General features: G+C 35.7%; 1 protein-coding gene across 1 annotated transcript in view; it reads left to right on the top strand.

Annotated features, from left to right (window-relative positions):
- MetRS-m (Methionyl-tRNA synthetase, mitochondrial) overlaps positions 1-25811 on the top strand; it is a 90531-nt gene that overhangs the window by 55646 nt on the left and 9074 nt on the right. The window contains exon 6 of the mRNA XM_067760625.1: positions 15991-16185. Within this exon, the coding sequence (XP_067616726.1) occupies positions 15991-16185 (195 nt within the window). The remainder of the gene's footprint in view (positions 1-15990; positions 16186-25811) is intronic.

Raw genomic sequence — 25811 nt, 5'->3', positions numbered from 1 at the left:
TATCCCAAACGGTCAATTTTTAAAAAGTTATAACATTTTGAAAACAAAAACGGTGTCCAACTCAAAATAAGTTATTAAAAAAAAAAACGTTGTTTTTTTCAAAATGCTATAACTTTTTCAAAAATTGACCGTTTGGGATCTTTTTTTTGTTTTAAAATTTGTTTTTAAATGTACTTTTCGGAAAAAATACAAAAAAAATTTTTAATCTCTGCAATCATCCCCACTAATCCCGGAGTGGGCCGATATATTTTTTTTTATTTAATTGAAAAAAAAAACTAAAAATCTTTTTTGTATTTTTTCCGAAAAGTACATTTAAAAACAAATTAAAAAAAAAGATCCCAAACGGTCAATTTTTGAAAAAGTTATAGCGGTGTTTTTTTAAAAATTCATAACTTTTTTTGAGTTGGATGAAAAAATTTGAAAAAATTCTGAAAAACGTCTTTGGTAAGCTAGAAAAAGAAGAAAAACTTTCAGCCAATTCTAAAGGGGTCGGGTTCAAAATTGGTCGAACTGGGATGGAATACCCCATATATAGAATACATACAACAGCAATCTCTTTCTTCGCATTTGTTTAACTATATGTAGAAATATATGTACGTATAAGTCAAAATATATTTCCAACTATAGATACGATCTCATACCTATAATTGCTTTCAACATGCAAATGTACATACATTTACAATTTTTCATAAAATATATTGAAATTTTTTGTTTTTTTCTTGTGCAGTATGTATATTTTTACATACATATATTAATTTCCTACAGACTATACAGATTTGCACACATTTTTTCTCTAAGTTATTTCAATTCCTTCCTGTAGTATTTAAAGGAAGCTACAAATTACTTCCTCTTTATTAAAAAAATAAAATTATACGAAAACATACATTTATTATAATTACTTCAAACTAGTGCTCAAATTTCCATGTAAATGCACAGAATTAAGTTAATTTATATTTTGAAGATTTATATCAAGTTCAAATTTCAATCAGAGAAAATAATAGTTATGCATGTATCGGTTAATAACACAACTTCACTTTAGAAAAATGTGACTCTATTGTGATCAATTGTCCAATATGTGCCATATATCGAAACCATCTACCATGTGAGTACTCCATGGTGAAAAGTTAGGTTAACCCGAAATAACCCACGATTACCAAATGGTAACGCAAAAGGTGTCGCTATATTTCCACGAATTAAATCTAAACTGCACAACAAATTTACAAATGAATAGCGCTATTTTATACTGAATATCCATGACTTTCCGCAAAACAAAGCTTTGGTCAGTCTGGGTTCAAATAGTTAAGCTCTCCTACGTCAAATTTAAGTGAGAAAAAGAATAGTTGAAAATTCCCGTTTTTCAATATGGCACGTCTGTAAGTACGCGATTATAATAATAATTTTTAGGAACATTTAAATAAAAACTATAAAAGTCAGTAGCTAATGAAATAAATTATTTAATTTAAGTTAATTTTTAGCTGGAATTATTTATTTTCTAGTTGTTTTTTACATATGGTAACCGTGGGTCGGCTAGGGTACAGGCTTTTTTTCGTATTTCATGGGATTTTCTATGCTAGGGTCCAGTTTTCTACGCGTTTCAATAGCTTTTCTATGCCTTTTTGTAAATTTATCTGATATAATCTGCAGAATTTTAAATACTACGACCTTCAGAGGTTTATCGTTGCAAAAAATACTTGATTACATTCAAAATATACCAACCTTTCTTTATATCGAGCCTCCTGTAGACGGAAACATATCTGGCGAAAATGATGCTGAAGATGATTGTGCTGATTCCCTGAAACGTATGACCCGCTCAGCTAAAAAGCGGATGTGAAGTAGTAATGGCTAGTGGACGGCGTTTCGCTTATCCGCTGTTGGCTTTTCTCAATTCATGTGGATCTAATGCTATGGAAACAATTCGTGAAAATAGAATTTTAGCAAGCTGTCCACTGGTGCATAAAAAAGACTTCAAGTCAATGGAATGAGGCAATAAATTGAGATGAAAAGCACTGACATATGCATGTTTGGAGAAAAGGAAAGATAACAATGTTGTGTGCATGTTATCTACCAGCTTCGGTGAAAATCCGAATTCAATGGCACATCGTTTTTCGAAGGTAAGTGGAGCCAAAATTAATGTACCCTGTCCTTGTGCGATCATGGATTGACGGATTCGATCAAATCTTGGCGCAGTATCGCACCGCAAACAGGGGAAAAAGTGGTCGTTAAGCATTTTTACCTGGCTGTTAGATGCTTTACTAAAAATGCTTGGCAGCTTTATCGGAAAGTGCAACCGACAATGTCTCAATTAGATGGCCCGTTTCCATCCCACAGATATGCTCTACAACCAGGTCGAGTAGAACACACTCTTCGTTTTAATCAGAGCGGATATATTGTAGTACCATCGAATCGCAGCCGTTGTTCCTATGAAAGATGCATAGTTAACGGACGAACAGCATGTATGAAATGCATCGTAGGACTTTGTTTGAAGTGTTTTGCAAGTTTCCATACCAAACCATGATTTCAACCACCTATATTTTAGTTCAGAAAATGTCTTTCTATTGTATTTTTATAAACTTATTCGTTCCTTATTTACGGTCTATTATTTCCGAAATAAAATTTAAAAAACCATGTCCAAAATAGTTTTTTCTTTCATCAAATCCTGTACCCTAGACGACCCAGGATCACCATATGGTAACGCTTGTTTTCCGGATTTTCCGGAAAAGCGTAAGAGTGAATTACAAAATGGACAGTATTTTAGTGTTCAGGAGGTCAAAATCTATAAGACAGCTTCTTTCCAACTAAATACTAGACAAAAAAAGTTATGGGAACTACCGGGTTATGTTGGAGTACGGCACGTAGGTATTGTTCTTACTTTCACACTGATACTTTTTCCTCCATTCTGAATGCTCTAAGCACAGATGGGGTACATTCGTCCATCCATACTAACTTTTCCATATAACTTTCAGTAGAAGCAAGTGATCCAACTTCCTTTACTTTGCTTTGCTGCTGATCTATCAATTTTGCTATTGATGACTCCATATGTATTTCATGTAATATCTATTTAAGATTTGAGCATGCGATCTTGTTCTCTTTCTTGCTCCGCTTCCTCTTGACCCGGAAATCTGCTGTCCTTATAACTAAAATCTTGCGTGTATGTTTAGGTGATGCTTACACTGCTATCTGCACCTGGCATTCAGAGATACGCTACCTTTTGCATCTTCTCAACTTTCAATAACAGCTCGTTTCTTGTATTAGCTTTTCCAGACTAAAGCTAATATCGGTCGGATGACTGTATCGTACACACCGTGAATAATAAACGGCGTCCAAAGAAGAGTTGGCGATCCAGAAAACAGAGTGATACTTGCAAATATTGAGCCCTGTGCTCCGCGGTCTCACCTTAAAATTAGAAGTACCTTCGGGAAAATTGCTTTAAACATATATGTAATACTCCTATATTGCTAATAGAAAATGCTCGAAATGTGTTTTGAATTCGAAATCAAAACAATACAGCCTATAAAATTTTTGTGATTGTAGCAGCATAAGTGTGACAAGAAAAAATTTAAATTTAGGTACATTCGATTATTGAATACAAAAACAAAAATTTTTAAACAGAAATATATCGACACTCTGATGTTTGGGAATGTACCTAGCTTTTTGTACCAATATAGGACATATATGGCTTTAAACCAATTTGAGACACGATAAAACGCATACCGACAAATTGTTGTTTTACTATCGTCTTATTATTTATAGCGAATTATTATCGTTGAGTTATCGATTTTTATGGGTTTGTTATCGCCGGGTCATCGGATTCTTATTAATTTGTTATCGACAGATAACAAATGTGTCATCGATTTTATATTGAAGTTTTTTCGGAATTTTTTTCATAGCTAACCGATGAGTCATCGATAACAAATCGATAATACGCCGATACCAAATTAGTAAGGCTCCGTTATAAATCGATAACTTTTCGGATTCAAGTTGATACATATTTAATAGCATAAATAACTTTTCGATAGCAAATCGATAACATGTTGATGACATTGATAACTTTTCGGAAATAATCGATACAAATTAATAAGCCGATGAACTGTACGATAACAAATCTACAACAAGATTATTAAAAATTGGTAACACTGCGATAGTAAATCGATAACTTTTAAATTGTAAAACGATAAATTTTTGATAACAATTCGATAACTTTTCAATAAAAATCTATAATTCATTGATAACCTTTGTTATCGATAGAAAATTTATAACTCAGCCACATCTCGTCGATAACACACATATTACAAAACCTTTATTACCCCTTCCCTCCCCTCACGACCACCCCTCAACTCCGGAGACAGCGTTGTGTAGGTCCAGTAGGTAATGTGCTCTCTTATTATTTCAAAGTCGACCAAGCTTGCCAGTCTTACCGGACGGTACTGCTGTTAAGGACGGTACTTATATGCCACTAGCCTATACTGGTGCAAATATAAGTAAAAAATTTGGTCTTTCTAAAATTTCATAAATCGCTATATAATTGTCTGTAACCTCCGGCTTCATAATTGCATAAGAGTTTCCAAATTATTTCAAACCAAGTAAACTTAGTTAAACCTAAATTAAATATAGGTATAAATAGTATTTAGAAAATGATAAACGGTGCGTACGTTGCGTATACGCCTTGTATCCCCGCATTCTTCTAAAGTCAATTTTCAACACAAACAAATTTTTGCACACTCATCTACATCTTACATCTCTTTTAATGTATGTAAATGCAAGCAAAGCTAAATTCATGCAATTTAATTGAAAACAGCAAGTTCGTTGAGATATGCATTAGACCGGGTCGAAAAAGTTGCAAAGGACCGCGGCTAAAATTGAAGGTTATATTGAGATGGTATGGGGAATTTTTTTTGTTTTAACCTCTTAAAGTATCTTCTCGTTCAATCAAACTAGTACCTTATGTTGGCCCAAAAAGATTTAATTTGAGAAACCTACTGCAGATCTAATATCCTTTATATTTGAAGGTATTATAGAGCTACTCTAAATGTGTAACGTAAACGTATAAGACTCGGAAATCCAACGAATTAAAGTAATTTTTTTTCTGGGACTGTGTAACCAACCACTCTGGTCGTTGATTAAACAAAAAGTATGCAGTGGTTTAAGTTAGGCAAAATTATAGACGCTCAAAGAGTTTTATAAAAATCGGTCAAACATTTTCGGAGAATATCTCGAACATTTAGGGATAAATTATGTATAACGCAAGGAGTCATTTATTATATTGCGACGCAAAGTGTCACGGCGTCATAATAAACTGGCCGTTATTGTATGTAAAATGGATAGAGTGAGAAAGTATATCTTCATGAAAGATACAATTTCCTCTCCTACAGAGTAGTGCAACAGCAAGGTATAAAAAAAGCTAGCACACAACTAATGTCTAAACAAACAGTTAAAGTGAAGTATTTTGAAAAACAAAAACTTTGAAGTGTAAGCACATGAAGTATTTTCATTGCAATGCAAAGTTCTTAAATTTACTTGCATAGCTACACATACATACATACCACATGCAACAACAAAGTTGTGAGGACTAACGCCCCGATTCTGAGCGTTACCGGTAAAATAGTACCCAGAACATTATGTAACCGAATATCGTTACCATTTCTTTTATCCGCGATTCTGGCCCAAGTGGTAACGCTGTCATCACCGAAAAACTCACCAGTGTCTGTGGAGAAATTTGAAAGGTAGTTTTCTTCGCTTTCACGGTTGCCACTTTGGTCCATTTGGACCAAAAATGGTCCCTTCCAACCCCATTTGGTCCGCTGGTCCCTTTTCTTCAATTTGGTCCTTTTCAGGCATTAGCCACGATTGATACTTTTCTTTATTTTTCACTCAGGTAAAAATTCACAATATTGCCCAAAAATTCGCGACACTTTTGTTAGCCCCATATAATTTTGAATTTACTTCAATGGAACTCTCACCATAAAAAATTGCTCAGTCAATAAAATGTACCAGAACAATAACATTTCACCTAAGATATAATTTACGCCAGGCATTAAAAAGAAAAGTTTTGGCAAACACATTGTCGTTAATTGTTGATGAAATAACCGAATAATCAAAAAAAAAACTCTTTTTTTTTTTAATAATTTGGGAAAATTTAAACAACGTGACATCAGGACGGACAAGGCGACAACTGTTTCGATTATACCTTGTAAATTTCTTCAAAGCCTTTTCTCCCGGGAGTGAGAGTCGAACCCACACTCCTACGATAGTTGAAATGGTTATAAATGCATCCAGCTACGTCATGCCCTAGTTGTTGTAAAGTTTTTCCATATATTAGAAGGTTATACAACACTATGTAAAATATATGAAAATTAAAATTGCTTCTCGCCTAGCATAGCTTATAGCGAGCACTCTGCCGTGAGCCTAACACTTTCAAAACTTATACAAAGAAATTCTATGCATTACTTCTCGTTTGGCACGTTGATATTTAAATCTTTCTCACCCAGCTCAATGAGTTCAAGGAATTCCAGGACTATTGTGGTGTTAAGCCACGCAACGTAATTGAAAACTAAGTATCTTGGCACAAGAAATATTTTAACTCGAAGACAGAAGGAAGCAAATGCAAAAGAGATTTGATTTCGGAAGAAATGTTTTGAATAAAATTATTCTCGTAGGTGATAGCAGAGCTACTGAGCTCTGGGATCAAAACTCACACTTACTGAATCTATGCTCTGATATGAAGTTTAAACGTTAAGGGTAAAAGTAAGCATCTATAAAAATAGCACTAACAAAATTGCCTAGTTTCATTTATGATTTACTGAGTTTTCCACATACATAGTTCGGCAACACCAGAACGCAAATTTTGAACCGTTTCTTACTAAAACCTAACTGTACTATACATTTTACTTCATTGCAATCAACAACATAATGCTAGAACCAAGAGCTTTGTGACCAAAACTAGGTTCACAACGCTTGGTTGGTGAAAGACATAGACTTATCCTATGTCAAAATATAGTACCATTTTTGGTTGCATGCACATATATTTGTTTGTTCAGCTTGAATTAAAGGAAAGTCTTCACTATGTTTTGTAAAATTTTATATCGAAACATTCTAAAATTTTGTATTTTATACTAATAAAATAAAGCAAAAATTTGGTTATTTTTTTCGATGAATTTTGGTCCCAAATGAAAACATGGTGTGGGAACCGTGTTCGCTTAACGAAAATGTCTTACTTGTAGATACGAGGTTAACGAATAAACAGGATGATGTATATATACAAATTATGTATGATAAGTTTCTACATAGGTATATTGTAATTTATTCTGTGAAAGTACCTAATGTAAACAAATATGTATAGCAAGAGACAACACTTTGTTACTATTATCTTTACTTATTTGCGCTTAGAATTCCTTATTTTTCAGTTTTGCCTTTTTCCAAACAACAGCTGTTGTGTGGTTATTTCGATGTAACCACCTACTTTTGTGGGTAAAAAATTATCCGGCTACTTTAGCAGGTAGAATACCAAAAGGGTGTAAAAGTTGCCACATGATTTCGTTACCGTGGTGAAGAATTTTGTTACCACACTAGAATCGGGGCGTAAATGTAAGTTAGGAAAAGAAAGTATATAAAAGAGAAACAAAAGTACACAAAAGAAAACAATTCAATGGGAATTGGAAAACATTAAAATAATTACAAGTGGCATTTGTCACACTTACGTTTTCGCTTTTCTTTTTTAAGCGAATATACTCATACATACATACATATGTACATACTAAAGTCAATAATGTGTGGGTGGCTTTATGTCTACAAGAGTTGTAGGTAGAATTTCACTGCGATAAAAAGGCGGCATGCAATGTTAGCAGAGAAAGGGGAATAATAAATAATAATCACAATCGGTGGCTATGCTGCCTATTGGCACGGTCATTATTGTGGGAAAAAACTCTATTTAATCGAGCTCGATTTAAGAGATAATAGCGTTTTCTTTTCTGAAATAAATTGTTACCTAAGTAAATGGTAAAGCCTTAATAGAGTTACTCCTACCCCAGAAATATCCGACATTTATAGTGCATACAAAGAACATAAATGGCTACCCCGTGTATTGGCTGATTTTCACAAACGCGCTTTCAATGATAATAAAAATTCTTTAGCAATTATTTCCTTCATTTTAATTTTCTTCGCTAAAAATTTGTGAAGTTATGAAAATAAATTGTCACGATCAGCTGGTTTAGCAGAGTTGCACTGCGACATCGCCATTTTATGCAGGGTAAAAGTGTAACGCATTTGCGTTGCGAGCAGGCAACAATTTTCAAAAAAGAACGAAATACCCCGTAATGACGTTACCTGCTTTTTAGAATAGAACAAAATATATTTAAAACCCTTGCGCGGCGTACAAAAAGCGTAACACTTTTGCCAGAAAAGAAAACGCTATAAGAAAAAAAACAATGCAAAAAAAAAAACATTGTGGATAAATCCTGCGTTGCGGATGTGATATATAAACTTTTATAGAATAATAACTTAAGTTTATAAATAACGGCGCCTTTGTGCAGTAGTTAGTGTGCTTAGCTGACTTACCGCACGTTCGAGCTCCCATGCAGGTAGCTCTAGAAATGAAAACGTCAAAACGTCGACCTATCGTGGGCAAGAACGCAGAGCGTATTTTTACCAGAGCTTTCCGATGGATGGAGACCTGTTGGTTAAATTGTTATCACAAGGTATAATTATCATTAATTTGCACTTAACTGCCTGCTATCCCTGTTTCGCGATAACTGACACCAATTGAGAGCGCCAAGGTAAGTCAAGCCTTTCTCCACCTGTCTCTTTCAACTTAGCGGAGGTCTACGCTCTCCTCTGCTTCCAAACTACCGTATGGACGGAAAGTAATGGTGGCCTTACCACAGCAAGAGGGAGGCAGAGGGAAATAATGAAGTTTGATTGCTAAGTAAAAGGGAGGTTACATCAAGACTCCGGCTTGAAGTGCCAAAGCAGTACCCGACTATGAAGCATATTAGTGTTACTATCGGGATAGTGCGAGACGAATCGAGTAAACCGCTTTCAACCTTTAATTCAACGGGCTCAGTTGTTAGAGTGTAGCAATATCGCAAGCTTGGGCTTGTTAAAGCCCACAAAGCAAAGCACAAGCACGTGTGGGGTGAAGTCACAGGAAGCGTTGCTTCTGCATCAGCATCGAATAAACCTATAAAGGTTTGGAAGGTACTTCGCGTATCTTGGCCTGTGTAAGTGGTTCAAGCTACACTGCGTGGGCGGATCAGTACTTCCCAAATCAAGTATTATTGTCAAATGACAACAAAACAGAAAGAGGACTGGAGAATCTGAAATTGAGAGAATAACAAGAAAAAGAAAAAGGTGTTAAAAAATAAGCTTTCAGCTGCTTTTCAACTGCACAGCGGTTTTGAACGAACTCCTCTTGAGAAGAGTTAATAAGAAGTAACGCTGATCCAGAAGCCATGACTCCACAAGAGAAAGTTTCTAAGCACCGCGAGCGCAGATTCAGCATTTACTACGCAAAAAAGATCAGAATGCAGTCTTGGGAAGGAAATGCCTACACTCGTGTTGCCAAAACACGGAACTATTAGCCAAATATGTTTACTGCGCAGTGTACCGCAAATATATCGCCCTCTTTGGCTGCATGCCATGTTATACTCTAAATGTCTTGCACCGGTAGAGCTTTTTTTGGACTAGCCCCATTTGTATACCTAACACATGACAATTGAACAAGCCCCATACTTAACAGAATTGCCTGCATGATGTTTGCAAATTGCACAGCTCAACTGGTGGTTGACTTTAACATTTTCCCAATCATAGATAGACATAAGAATGCATGTAGAGCTGAAGTACAAGGATGAAATGATAACTCGAAAATGCATAAAGAACAAAGGTGGGAGTGCTTTGAAATGAACGTTTGAACGCCATTGAGACTTGTTTATCCCCTAAAAATTGCTGTCTCAGCATGAAAAGCCAGTCTCTTTAAAGAGGAATGAACAAGCAAACATCTCATAAAATCGATATACATACATACGTAGCTGGAATGTTCATCCTTGTTTACGGCTTTCAAATGTGAGCACAAAAGATGATAAAAACATTCCAGCACACACACACATTGCGTTTGAAAAAAAAAAAAACACAAGCTAGAAATATCACACAAAAAATTTTACAGCCTAGTGCGCTTTTATCCTGCTCCAAGTGTAGATGTAGGCACTGAAAGGTATTTGTGTTATAATCAACAGATTGCATATGAATACATTCAACAATATTCATACATAAAATACAAGTAGGGCCAGAATCTCGTCCTGTTGCGAAATTTTCCATAAGATTTGAAACTTTAGACCAGCAGAACTTAAGAAATTTACCTTTTAAGAGCAGCGTTCCCGAAAGAAATAACTAAAATACTTCTATACTTTCTAGGTAATGCTACATAGTAAATCAGACAATACTATGAAAAAAGTAAATATATCAGACCTTTAACCTTACTTTCTGACAAAAGTTTAAACAAATTTTACTTGAATGCCATGAACCTTGCGAGCTTTAGGAGTATTTCGGTAATCGAGAACCTCACGAGAAATTTTTCCTCGAATAAACTCGAGAAATCGTAAGCTCTATTTATTTTCAATTTTCGAGATATTGTGGCAACTATCTCCGGATATTTTCGTGGCATTTTTTTAATTCTAAGTACTTTGCTTATTATACCAGAATTATTTTCGGGATCACTTAAAAAATAAACGTAGGACTGTTTTCAGATTTTATTATTATATGAATAATAAAATTTATCATTAATGAATAATTTCGCAAGTCCTAAGTGCCCATTTCGCCTTTTTTGTTTCCTGAATCAATCGAGATAATTTTTGTACTAATTTGACATCATGTTGCGACTTATTCGGGACTGTCTTCGGGATTGTTTCGCGATTCTTTTCGCCATCATTTTGAACTTATTTGGAGATTATTTCGATACTGTTTTTACATATGAACTATTTCGGACTTTCAAAATATCTTTAGATAATTTGTGCATTGTTTGTTAGGAGTGTATCGAAATCATAGCGAACCGTTTCGATGTAACTACGCGATTTTCTTGAATCATTTTTATATGATTTATTGATAATTTTGGGATCGTTTTCGAAATAATTTCATGATTATTAAGCAATAATTTTTGTACCTAGTTGTACTTGAACACAGGGTATATAACTTTTATTAGATAACAGTTGGTTGTACAGTAGGCCGGGTCGATTTGTGGGGAGGCAAAAAAATCGCCTATTGCTCTGTGAAAATCATATTCTAGGGATCAAAATAAGAAACTTTGCCGAAGGAACCATACCTCTAAAATGAATTCTGATGTCCCCCCGATGTCGACCCGCCCTATTGTACAGGTATAAAGGGATCAAGATAGATATAGACTTCCATATATCAAAGTCATCAGTATCGAAGAAAACTAGATTAAGAAATGTTCGTTCGTCCGTCCGTCCGTTAACAGGATAACTTGAGCAAATATTGATATATCTTCACCAAATTCGGTATACGGGCTTATCTGTACCCAGAATTTAATTGGTAGTGAAAGTGAGCGAAATTTGACGATAACCACCCCCACTTTTTCGATATCGAAAATTTAGAAAAATGGAAAAACTGGGATAATTCAAAAACAAATTCCGCTAAGCTAATGAAATTTGGTGTGGATTAGTTTTATGACGCAAAACATAAATTCCATAAATTTAGAAGAAGAAAATTTGGTAGTTTAAAAAGCCGTAAATCAAAAGCCGTTAAAGTTATTACATTGAAATTTGGAAGCGACACTTACTATATAGACTGAGTGAAGATAATAAAAGTTGGTTTAGTTTGCAATAACTGTATTGTATTTAACTACATTTGACTGATATTCTACTTCAGTAGTGGTATGGTTGAGCTAAGAATTAAACAAATTTTGAAAATGGACGTGTCCCGCCCCTTTTTTGTTACTCTTTCCAAAATACTTTGAATGCGATACAAATTTTTTTCTAGTTGTGTTATCGATGATGTATAAACGAGTTATCGAGCTATAGATTAATTTGCTATCGATAAGAATGCTATCAACAAAATGTCGACTTTTTTATCCACGAGTTATCGGTTTGTTATCTAATTCATATAGAAAAATATTGATGTTAGAATTTTAGCGATTTGTTATCAAAAGTTGTCGATTTGTTATCGAAGTGTTAAAAATTCCTTTCAGATAAGCTAGAGCTCTACCACGGGTTGAAGACAACGCATAACAGAGATAACTTTACATGAACCAAGTAATTTCGAGCAGAGCTTCGTTGGTTTATTATGGTTGGGTACGGTTTCTTAACGGCTTGTTATCGACGGGTTATGGATGCGTTGGTATTTGTTGCATAATAAGCCGAGGAATCGTCGTTAACAAATCGATAACATACCCATTACATTTTTTTAGGTGTCAGCATAGAACTTCTTGGTACTCATGCCTTTTTTTGAATTTTTTCGTATATTTTTAGGAGTGCTATTATAGTAATTTTACAATTTTGTTTGAAAGTAGTTTCAGATAAATCTGGGCGGGATAATGTTCCAAAAAAGCCATATACTATTTATTTGATACTTATTTAAAAAGTGAAATAAGAAAAAATAATAATCACAAATAATTTGCAAAATTTTTTTATTATAAACCTTCGCTGTATTTCTAAGCAAATCCAAAGGAAACGTACAAGGACTGACACGAAAATATTCTTCGTTCACAAAGAGAATAATTGCTTAATATCGCATTTAACTATTTTACAAACTTTTATAAATAAAAAAAATAAATGTAAGGCGCGATAACCTCCGAAGAGATCTAAGGCCGAGCTTCTCTTCCAATTTGCGTCGTGCTCCTCTTGATTTTCCCTACAAATCGGCCGGACGGGACCTACATGTTTTATGCCGACTCCGAACGGCAACTGCAAGGCAGATGAATTTTCACTGAGAGCTTTTCATGGCAGAAGTACACCTGGAGCGCTTGCCAAACACTGCCGAGGGGCGACCACGCTTAGAAAAATTGTCTTCTAATTGTAAAACCTTATTTCTAAAATTTTGATGTTTCTTTGCCCGGGGTGTGAACCCAGGGCTTACGGTGTGGTAGGCGGAGCACGCTACCATCACACCACGGTGGCCGCAACTTTTATAGCAAAGCATTTTTCATTGATTCCGTTGATGCAGCAAATGCCGATGAAAGGCTAAAGCAGAGTATCAACCGTGACCGGACTAATACGTACGCAGGATTGGTGTACAAAACAGTGACCTCTAGAGAGTTGAAGGCTGAATATGAGAATGTATTGGTTTATTATACACAAAGTGTGATTGCCAAAAGTAATAATTTGTTTCAAAGAGATATTTTGAAATCTACGGAATTCGGATTTTGACTAAATTTTTTTGAATCCTGTACTACTATTTTTTGCCCTTCGTTAGTTTCAACCCTGGTACAAATATGGCACATTGCGACGAAATTAATTAATGCAGCTCATGCCAATGCAATATCAATCGAATTGAGTGACCACAAAGAGCACAAAAACCAATAAATATAACTCTCAAGCATTTACACAAAACAAAACATTCACACATACATATGTTCATATATTCACATACAACATTACGTATGTGTGGTGGTCATTCACCACAGCTTATTGATATTAGCCCTTTGGGTATAACTGCACTTGTTCGTATTCACTCTTGACCATAGATTTGATTGGTAATTGAATTTTACACCCGAACAAATTGTTCTTTCGAAAATTACAAAAATTTGTTATTATAGAATTTTGTTGTGTTTACATGCAGTGATTTACGGCATATTATTGTTTATGTCACTGCATTTCGAAATTGCGTTTTCAAGTGATGGGAATATTAAATGCTCAACTGAAAACAAATTTTGCATACAAAGTTAATTGTAGAGGGGAGGTGGAATACTAAAACGAAAATATGCAGTATCGATAATATCTTAAAAACATTAGGGTGGAATTCTGTGATATTCTCACAGCAATTGGATGATCATAGTAAATCGCAGCGGCAGCTTTGAAAAAAATCACCGTTACTGAATGAATGTGGTAGCATCTCCGACTCGTTGGCAATCACGCTATTCAATATTAATAGTCACATATCCAATCACAAAATCACAGATCTCATCACAGGAATAATTAGTTATGATAATAGGCATCATCCGGTCGAAAATATCTTGGCCAGATAAATAGTTTTGCATGTTAATACAACAACAACGATTTGGGCCAGATAATTCCATAAATAAGTGTGGTTCTATTTGTGAGCCAGATAATTTGTTAATTTTTTGTCATTAGTTTGGCAAAACTGCCTTTAATAAACCTATTTTTTCAAAAATAGATGTCGCCGCATGGCCTTAAGTCGACATATGCCTATCAAAACTCATTACGACCTCTGCTTCTCAAGCCTCCCAATGAGGCAGAGCATTCCCGTGAATTTGAGAGTCATACGTAGCTAGAAAACTCACTGGATGATGACTAACATCAAGCAATGATCCTGCGATTTTGCAAACGTGCCTGCTAGCATCTACTGGTGGATGTCGCAGTTTTCCGTAAGCGTAAGCGTTTGAAGAGCTGTTTGCGTAGAAACTGGAACATCTAGCACTGCAACACCAGATTTCGCAGAACTTTCTTAAAATATGCCCCAGCCCAGTTGAAACTGTATTTAATTTATGTATAGATAGGATTAGATCCGATAGTTAGATATGTTGGGGATTGTACTGCGACCATCTCGCTCACACCACCTCGTCCAAGCCAACTTCTCGCATGAAGTTTATCACTCCTTTGAACTGAGGTTTTGTATGTGTGATATCTCCGTTGAGGGCGATCCTACATGACTTTATTGTTATCTTTTCTTATATCGCATACCTGACATTTATAAAGCGAAGACTCTTGAGTAGGAGCTTTGTCTATGTCTATATTCTTCTAGCCGAAACTTTTGCCTGCGCTGCTAACTCTAGACGGACTGTGTTCATTGGGTCGTCACGGTCTGCAGCCACTCTCGTGTAACTTTTCTAACTCCAGTTTGTAAACGTATAGCTCATCCGTGAGTTCTCGGTAGTTGAAATAAGTTCCACAGTTGTGTTGTTGCTCTGTGCTCGCAGAGTTGTGCTGCTGGTTGCTTTGGTCATAGAGTTTTGTGTTTTAGAACTGATAGTAATGCTTGGGTATGACATATGCATTACTGTCTGAAGAATTTTTATTCGCGCTATGCTTATAATTGATGCTTCTTTTTCACCCTACGCGTTCATGGGCATGTTCCCCGGGGGCTGTTCAGTATTTCTTGGTACTCTGTGCCCCACGGCCTGGCTTGTATGAAACCGTACCTGTAGAAATGCTTAAATCCACCTCTTAGAATGAAACTTTAGAAATATTCGTCTATTTCCACCTGAAAACTAAGTCTGACGTGCTTGTGCAGTTGATAATACCTCACATCTGCGTATATGGGTCATAGCTTTGGTTAGGGAGCGGTCTGTGATCCACCGATAAATTAACACATTTTATCTAGGGGGTAAACCACAACCCCCACACTACTTGTGCTTAGAGCTGGGCTTTTTCACCACTCTATCGTTGCACCAACGCTGACGAGCCTTGTTGCTGTTCTTTCATCCTATCAATAAGCAACGATAAGTCCAAATCCGAAATACACGCCACAATATGTTAAAACATGCACATCTCTACCGGATGCGAGTCAGAGCATCTTGAATAAGGACATCAGCAACGCCGGTATTTGCACTCCCTAGGAAAATCATCCTCATCCTTATTGTTCAAACCTTTTTTTTTTCTAGGCGATAAAGGGTTTATTGTGAAATTAAGTCGGTTGGCATAGTAAAAAATGCATCATCTTTAAATAGTTTTACCCTACATATAGCATTTTCAAGCGCCTTACAAATTCTCATATTTGTTTTAAAGTTATTTCTATTCTTCTTTTACCCACCATACATATAAACAAAATTGAATGCAACCTTATAACTTTTTGCTCTCATTTTTCTTTCAGACTTTAGCCATGCAAAAGCTTTGCGCATTCTGAACTCTGAACTGGCAAACACGCTAGGAAATCTCTTATCGAGAGCTTGTGCAAAATCTCTTAATCCACAACAAGTTTATCCGCGACTGCATGCCGCACAGCTCGACGATTTGTTACGGATGGATGCAGCCAAGCGTCTGCAGGATGCATTACAACAAATTGAAGGTAGCTTACTTGCTGCAATGGCAGACATATATACAACAACATAGTTACAAACACATACACATACATTTTGTTTGATATTTTTTACTTTGAAGATATTAACTTTTTTCACCTCTGCGCAACTGAGATATGTCGAATTGATTGTTGACGGGTTGCGAGTGTTTGTCTGTGAGGTTAGCAATCATTTGGTGTGAGCTTATTTTCTGCTTGAAAAAAAAAAAAACAACGCGTTTTACCCACAACCGTTATGTTAGCAATTGGATTTGATTCGCCGTTAGCGTAGTAACGGTGTAGTGATGATGCGCGAACTCTGCATCCTCTTCCTGCAGTGCAGTCCAAAGTGGAAGTCAGTGCAGTGAAACAAAATAGCAACACTAACTTTCGATTGGCATTAACGGTTCCCCCATAAATTCAGAAAACAAAAATTCAGAAACAAATTTTTTCAGAAAAAAATAGTCAGAACCCTTTTTTCAGAAAGCCAAAATTCAGAAGTCAAAACTCAGAAACAAAAATTCGGAAATCAAAGTTCAGAAGTCAAAATTCGGAAGTCAAATTTCAGAAGTAAAATTTCAGAAGTCAGTTTTTTTGCTGTCTGATTACTTTCTGAATTTTGATTTCTGAAATTTTGCTTTTGAATTGAATTTCAGCCGGGAACAGAGCAACGTCGAAAGATGGCGTTATATTCAATCGAATTATGGAATATGTATAATATCACCAAATTGGATGAAGTCCGTACAAATAATTCCATCGAAAGCTGGCACGTCATTCGAAGTGCGTTTGGGACACACCCTAACATATTTAATTGCATAAATAAAATAAAAAACGAACAGGCAATAATAGAAACAAAACTACAGCAATTTTTAGCTGGAGGCGAGCCATATCGGAGACGCAAGAAAAAAAATATAAAGACTTTGTTTTTTAATACTGTAAATTCAAAAGATCGTGGGTTCGAATCGAGCTAAAGGCCTAACAATAATTCTTTCATCATTATTATTGTTATGATACATTTTTTCTTAATTGAAACAACACAAATTGTTAATACATCCCAGAGCACGGCGAAAAAGTGTCAATAAATATGACACTATGGCACATTGCCATGAAACAAGTCCAATTTTCACAACTATTCTGCAACAGATGTCGCAGTGCTGTGAATATCAATTGGCAAGAAACAGGATAGAAGTAGAAATAATGAAGACAAACAAACAACCGCTGTGATAGCTGAATGGTTATAGCAGCGGCGCCTAAACGTTGCCGATGAAGGATCTTAGCAGTTCCCGAAATGGATCTATACAACGAGCTTTGGCAGTTGTCTAAATTTTTCTCTTTCTTCTATTCTAATTTAAAATTTTTTCAATTAAGGAAAAATGTATCATAACAATAATAATGATAAAATAATTCGAGCTCGATTCGACCCGCCATCTTACAAATAAGAAGGCCGATATAACAACACAAATTGTAAATTCATTTGAAAAAGATAAACGCGAAAAAAATTAATTAATTAATTACATGATTGCTATTGCACACAATTCAAAATTTTAGAAACAAGATAACATAAGCCGGTTTGCTATAGTCAATTTTTGATCTCTTTGTATCAGCGACAATTTTCGATCGCTATTTATTGCTTAGAACAATTTGATCTCTTTGTTTTAACGACAGTTTTTGATCTATGTTTTATGTTGTTTTCACTTTTATTTAATTATCACTTGTTACACTTTTCACAGAACTTAAAAACTATGCAAAATGTCACACCTTAAGTACTTTTTTGCGTACCAACTCTTCAGGTGGCTCGTGCTCTTGTTAAGCATTGTTGTTGTGCTAATCGGCAGTTTTGGTTAAGTACTTTTTGATCGACCAATTTTTCAGGTGCACTCGTGACTTAGTTGTTGTTGTTTTGCTTGCTATGAAGAGTTCGTATGCAAACCCTGCAAAAATCGTCGGACCATGTGGTCCACTGGAGTACTTACCATTCTACTCCACTGTAATGCAGCGATGGACCAACTCATGTTTCTACACGAGTATGTTGTAAGCCGATCATTGCTCGTTTTTAACGATTGTAATCACTACACGATGTTTATTGGACTGTGGGTACTCCTTGGATTACTCTGATGTAATGCGGAGCTGGAGTATATGGTCCAGTCCTAGGACATCGCAATGTTAATGGACCATATTTTTTGTATGAATTGTGGTTAATTTGGGAGCACTCGCTTGATCCATAGCGAGTACTCCATACATGCATGCATGGAGTACTCGCGATTTTTGCAGGGAAGCTTGTACGTCATACGTGCGTGTATTATATGTACATATCGCTCATTTACTTCAATAGTGTCATACTTCAAAAAACACAATTTTTCAGGAGAGCCATTCAAAGATTTCAACTGTCATATGTTGCTCATATAAAGGCATATTTTAATTTTTATAGCACGTGGTAAATTTTTAACAGATCACAAAGATTTTTTTATACAACATAGATCATGATATTGGGTACGTTTATATGTTATTAACTCAAAAGTCATGTTTTTTGAGTTATGACACTATTGAAGTAAATGAGCGATATGTAAGCACTAAATTGAAAATTACCAAGTACCGTGAATATGTAAGTTATATCAAGAATAAATATGTAAGTAAATATGTAATCACATAGATTATATGCGGGTGTGGCATATTAAGCTATTATAACTCCTCCCCCTTTTAAATTCGGGACGTCCTCGGACCGCCAGCTTTCTTATAACTAAAAATTTCATTTTTTTTCATTGACCTTTTACACGTAGTTGTTTCAGTTATGTAAACCAATATATGTATGTAAATAAATGGCTTATTGATAGATATATACTAAGGTTTTGCATTACAGATTTAATGATTGATTTTTTTTACAATGTTTAAGCACATTTGGGCATTATTTGAAAAATGTTTTACCTTGATAATTATTTAAATGAAATTTAATCGTAACAAAATCATTCAAAGATAGTTTATTCGTAGATAAATTATTCTTCAGTAAACATTTGATAGATAATTTATTTCCGAATGATTTTGTTTGATTGAAGTTCGCATATAAAAAAAAAATTATTTTGTATGTTTGTTAACTATTGTTAACAAGTGTTTCTTATCAATGTTTTTATTACATATTTAACTATCAATCAATCAATCATTAGTCATTTGAACAAAATTTATTGAAGTAAGCGAAATGATCGGCAAAACAATTTATTTTTAAAATCGCAATTAAAATGAATTTTACCCAACACTGTATAAATCCTTAAATTTTCGAATAAATTTCCATTTTTCGTGTTTATTGTTTGATGCAGGTTTTAGTAATTAAGTTATTTGATTTTTATTACATACATAAAACAGTTTAAATTATGCCCAAATTAAGATATATGATATAGTATTTTTTATTACAATGAAATATGCTTTGAAATAATCTGGACTTTGTCGAATATTGTCTTTGTGTACCTTTTTACCGTTAATAAGTACCGTTGTACCCAAATCTTTTTCCACGGTATTTTCTTCATAAATTTTGCTCAGCTTATTGCCTAAGCGCTTGTTTCGTTTAACATAAACTTTTTCACCTTCGCAGAATATTCTTTGGCTTCCTTTAGACCAGGGCCGCCGAGAGAAAATCCGGGCCCCTAAACTAAAACGAACAAATTCTCAAAATCAAAATTACCGTGTTTTACATATGTATATGCTGTCTCGCTGTTGGTGCTTCAATACAGAGCATGCCAAGTCCTGTAAGGCGTTCTTGAGTTGAACACGATCAATGGAAGTTCTTTATCCTTCCAAGAACACTGAAGGAGCGTTCAGCACTAGCTGCCGTAACAGGTATCGTGCAAAAAATACGTAGAGAAACACAAATGTTAGGAAAAATTGTAGCTAGATTTAGAGCACAGCTAACATTCAACAATTCAAATGGTGACAGATTTTCGTTAAAATTTGCTGAGGAAATGTGCTTCAAGTGGATCATTTCATCTCCTAAACTCTTGGAAACGTCTGAATTGTATTTGCTGACAAATTGAACGGCATTTTCTCGTATTGAAACCTCATCCATGTATCCAAATTGCTACAAAAAAGAAAAAGTGTTCTTCAAATTTTTCATGACAGCAAATCGTTCGGTAATACCTACAATAACCGAATCAACTATCACCAAAAAGGTGTTGTTTTTGGAATCAGTCTCGTGATCGTCGTTGATTGTATCTTTCTCTTCACATTCATAAAAATGTATTTTACTATTCCTTTTTCGAACGTCAGGAAACTTAGGTGAGATTCCCAATCCAGTGGCGTTGTTTTGCATTCGCATAAAATGTTTTCCCATTGCTTTCTGATCAGATTTAAATCAGAGATCAAACTTTCTAAGTTTATAACTTCGATATCGATCGTAGTATCCCTGGAATGGAGGAAAACAAAATACATTCAAACTTGCTGATGTATTGAATAACGCCATTAACATCACCATATGTTTCCGCTGTCAAACTTAGCACAAGTAACTCGTTTAGTGCCTGTTTCAATCCTTGGCAACGATTTGCAAAAGGCTTAACTGCCTCAACTTATAATTTATTTATTTTCTGCAAGCAAAAAGCTTGGATAGCATTTTGAGATTCCCGGGCTCCTCCAAAGCCCGGGCCCGGGGTAAATGACCCCTCACCCCCCCTCGTCGGGCTTGATTTAGACTTACTTATTACTTTATCTTGTGCTGCACAAAGTTTGTCTTTAATTGACTTCAGAAATTCTTTTGAAAAATGATTGAGCACGTTTATAGGACTTTCATTTAACGTTGAATGAATAGTATTATTGTACTTGTTTGTTGCTAATAAAATCAGTTCTTTCATGTCAGTTAAATTTTGTTGCGCTTTGGTGGATCTGGCTATCTCCGTAATTGTAGAATGTACTCTCTCTATCTGTGTTACTGCTACTGTGTAACGCTGGTATAAAAAACTGCTCCATGCCTGTTATACTTGATTTCTATACAAATTCTATAGTTTTTACCGATTGTTGCTAATATTTTCTTGATATCTGGGAAGAAGTATTCCGAGATGAGTTCTTTATAACTTTCTTGAACTGAACGGTGCGCTCTGCTGTGTTCTGCAGTAGCCGCTTTGATTTGATCCCCTCTTCTGATAAGGTCTATGACCAATTTTTCCCTGTGTACGAATTTAACACCAGGAAAATTTGACAAAAGCAAGGACTGAACTCTGGCCTTCGTTTCGAGATCACAACAGATTCCGTTTACAACATTTGGGTTTATTTTTTCGCGAAGTGTTTGGAATAAGAACTCTGCGTCGTTAAAATGTACAGTGTGTCTGATTTGTTTTTGGAATAAAAGTTTTGTAGATTTTCTGTTGAAATCTGAAGTCACAAGAACGAGCTGAGCTCTGAATTGATTAACTGGATTTTTTATAGTTGTTATGGCTTCAGAAAGAAAAATTTCGCTGTGCGCGGTTTCCGTTAATTCGTCGAAGTTGTGGATATACTGCCGAGAAAGCGCATCAGCTACTTTGTTGTCTTTGCCTGGCTTGTAAAAATATTTTGGGGCGAAAGAATTGATAAATGCTGACCACCGTTTTATTTTCGAGTAGGGATTTTTTCAGAAATTGCAAATGTGAGCGATTGGTGGTCCGTGTATATGTGTATATTTTTCTTACCGTAAAGGTAATATCTAAGTTTTTGAAATGCGCATACAATGGCAAGGAGCTCGCTCTCATTTGTGGCGTAATTTTCTTCGCTTTTGGACAACGTCAGGGAAATCATGGTAATGGGTTTGTCATTCTGTGAAAGCACGGCACCAAGTGCGACAGACGAAGCATCGGTCGTTATTTCGAATGGGTTTGTATAGTCCGGATGTTGAAGAAGAACATCTTCTGAGGCTAATATATGTTTTAGTTTGTTAAATGCTGTTATTGCATCCACGTCGAGTGATATATTAATTTTCATTGAATAGTTGCTTCTAACATGACCGTTCTCCTCCAAATATTTCGCTATGGGCTTGGAAATGTCGGCAAAGTCCCTAATGAACCGCCTATAATATCCAGTGAGTCCTAGAAATGAACGTAGTGATCTTAAAAATTTCGGTTCTTGATAGTTTAAAATAGCTTCTACTTTGCTAGGCGAGGTGCGAATCCCTTTCTCTGAAACAGTAAATCCTAGAAATTCTACATCTTTGTGGAAGAACTTGGATTTTTCCAAAGATACTCGCAACCCTGCGTCTGCTATCTTTTTTAATATTGAATCAACATGTTCGAGATGAGAATGTACGTCTGGTGAAAAAATGATAATATCGTCGACGTACACATGACAAATCTTCCCAATATTTTCGCGCAAAATGTCGTCGATTGCTCTTTGGAAAATGCTCGGAGCATTTTTTAGCCCAAAAGGTAACCGACAAAATTCGTATTTGGCGTTATTTATGCTGAAAGCCGTTTTGCACCTATCTTTTTCAAGTAAACGTATTTGGCGAAACCCTGATTTGAGATCCAAAGTGGTAAATATCGTTGATTTTCCTAAATTGGATAGGATCACCGAAGTGTCTGGAATAGGGTATTTTTCGGAAACTGTAAACTCGTTTAATTTCCGGAAGTCGATGACCATCCTAAGTTTTTGATTCCCTTGCACTGGTGAGTTATATGGCGAATATGACTTTCTGATTATTCCGTCCTTAAGCAATGATTCTATCTCTTTATTTATAAAAGTTGCAGCAGATATGGGGTATGGATAGCTTCGTGAGTAAACTGGTCTCTCGTTTATGGTATCTATGGGTTCTATTACCCTCGTATTATAGGGAAGTGCCCTATCTGGATCGGCGAATGCAGTAGAATTACTGTTTATGAGTGATTTTATATTGCAGGACGCGAAGTTAGTACTTACTTCGCTCATATTTATTTGTTGACATTGGAAATGGTTAAGTTTTTCTTTCCCAACCAATCCAACCTTTGTATCTATTTTGGCTTCAGTATCTTTTAACGGATCATACCCGATGATTCCGTCAAAGCTTTCTAACTGTGGCAAACCCTCTTCACCCACTCCATCTCCATTGGGCAATTCACAAGAGTGTTGTAAAATTTTAAGAATTGAGTTGTGTTATAATTAAAACACGCGTTATGTAGCAGTGATACTTAAGTGGATTGTATTTATTTAAGCAAACAGGTACCGACAAGGCGAAGGAGAATGAACAACTGAAAACTTGAGTACAGTGACAGTGCATTGAAGCTGCAGTCTACAGTGTGTACATAGCGCATAGAAACCGTTGTATGTATATAAGAGAAATCTCTCATCAGCTTTAATGCAAGTTACCACAACTATCCCCCTCTTAGTTTTTAGTCGTTTAATCTTTACAAAATTTATGACTTAGTTCTATTAGGGTTGCTTCTTAAATTATAGCTATGTGTTCTAGTGTCATCGTTAGTTACAGAATTTTCCTTTTGCCTATTCTCATTATTCTCTACAATTTCAGGCTCTGCGGCAATTTCTTTTTCATTTGAGAATTTAAAATTTTCTGTGTTCTTTAATGTAGTTGGAACGTATCCCTCCTCTTCAAACTCTTCATTAGTTCTATCAACAATTTTTAACATTTGATTGGCATGCCGCTTCCACGTTTTTTTTTTCTAACTGAACAGAGTACGTTTGTTTACCAATTTTTTTTACTACTTTCGCTCTCACCCAACAAACGCGCCCAGCGACTGAGTAGTCCTTTGTTAACACTACTTCGTTTAGCTCAAAATCATAATTCTTTTTCCCCTTGTAATAGTGCTGCTGATCTTTCTGTTGTTTCTTTACCTTTTTATCTATTTGTCTTAACTCTATTTTACAAGTCTTCTTCTTGGGATTAATTAGGTCAAATCTATTTCGTAGCTGCCTACCAAACATCAATTTAGCAGGTGACGAACCCGTTGTGATGTGCTTTTTATTGCGGTAGTCAAAAAGATATCGTGCTAATGTTTCATTGAATCGTACGCAACTTTTTCCAAACAAAATTCTCCTTAGCGCATTTTTTATACTTTTCACCATATTTTCCGCCTGTCCATTGGTAGCCGGATAGCCTACAGGGGTTGTGACATACTTAATACCATTATTTGTTAAAAAATCTTGAAATTCTCTGGACACAAACGCTGTGCCGTTATCCGAAACAACAGTTCGTGGAAGACCGAAACGAGCAAAAATATCTCGCAATTTTGTTATTGTGTTGCTACTAGTTGTGTTTGTGCCCATATCTACACACTCGACCCACTTGCTGTGACTATCCACCACTACCAAACACCAACGACTCATCATTGGCCCAAAAAAGTCAATATGGATTCTATCCCAGGGTTTTTCTGCCCAGTCCCAGGGAATCAACTTTTGCTTCGGGGGGTTTGAACGTGTCATTAGGCAACTGGTGCAAGATTTAATTTCTTTTTCAATGTCGACAGTTTGGCAAGGCCACCAACAACACTCTCTGGCTATTGACTTGGTTTTACTTATACCCATGTGAGAACTATGCAAATACTTTACTATTTTACTTTGTAGCGAATGAGGAACTATAATTCTATAACCCCAATACAAACACCCATTTTCCTCTGAGAGCTCGAACCTACGAAGGAAATATGGATTTAACTCTACCTCACTGCATTTATTTGGCCATTGCGAATTGATGTATTCCTTAACTCTTTTTAAGATTGGATCCGACATAGTCTCTTTCTGGATGATGTTAAAGTCTAATACCGGAATACCTCGTTCAGAGACATAATTCATGTAAACCCCGTTTTGCATTTCTTGCAACATAAAATTTTCGCAAACAGTTTCACTAGGGTACCTTGAAAAGAAATCAGCAACGTTTTCCTCAGATTTAACATAACTAATATTAAAATCGTATGCTGACAATGTCAGCGCTATCCTTTGCAACCTATTGGCCGCAATCTGCGGAATAACTTTTTTTGGCCCAAATAACACAATGAAGAATTTAAAAATGAACATTTGTCTTTTGCCAGCTTGAAACCCGACTCCTGCAAAATAGTTAACACCTTTTCTAGCCGTTGTAGATGGAGAGTCCTACTAGGGGCGGTAATCAATATATCATCTAAAAATACCACTACACCTTCTAGCCCTGATAAAAGGGTTTCCATAATTCTTTGGAACAACGCTGGTGCTGATGCAAGTCCATATATTAATCGCTTATATTGGTATAACCCCTTACTAGTGGAAATTGTTGTCAACGGTCTCGCAGATGGCTTCAGCTCTATTTGTTGGTAAGCCATGGAGAAGTCAAGCTTTGTGAATTCTTTTCCCCCATGCAGCTTTGATAACAAATCCTCGATTCGGGGTAGAGGGTATTTTTCAACCTTAAGGTAGGGGTTGAGGGTGACCTTAAAATCGCCACAAATCCTTACATCGCCTGACTTTTTCAACACTGGCACAATAGGAGTGCCCCATTCACAATACTCTACAGGTTCTAACACATCAAGCTTAACCAGCTTTGCGATTTCCCTGTCCACTTTTTCCCTTATTGCTATAGGGACGGGGCGAGGTTTACAAAACTTAGGAGTTGCACTTTTTTCTAGTACAAGCTCTACCTGTTGTTTTTTGAAACACCCTAATGTGCCATCGAACAAGGAGTGAAACTTTTTGAATACATAATCGGCAATATTGTTCTGTTTGGATAAAAAGTT

Source organism: Eurosta solidaginis, chromosome 1 (genome assembly GCF_040869045.1).
Source record: "Eurosta solidaginis isolate ZX-2024a chromosome 1, ASM4086904v1, whole genome shotgun sequence".
Classification (NCBI taxonomy): domain Eukaryota; kingdom Metazoa; phylum Arthropoda; class Insecta; order Diptera; family Tephritidae; genus Eurosta; species Eurosta solidaginis.
This window is presented reverse-complemented; position numbering and strand designations above follow the sequence as displayed.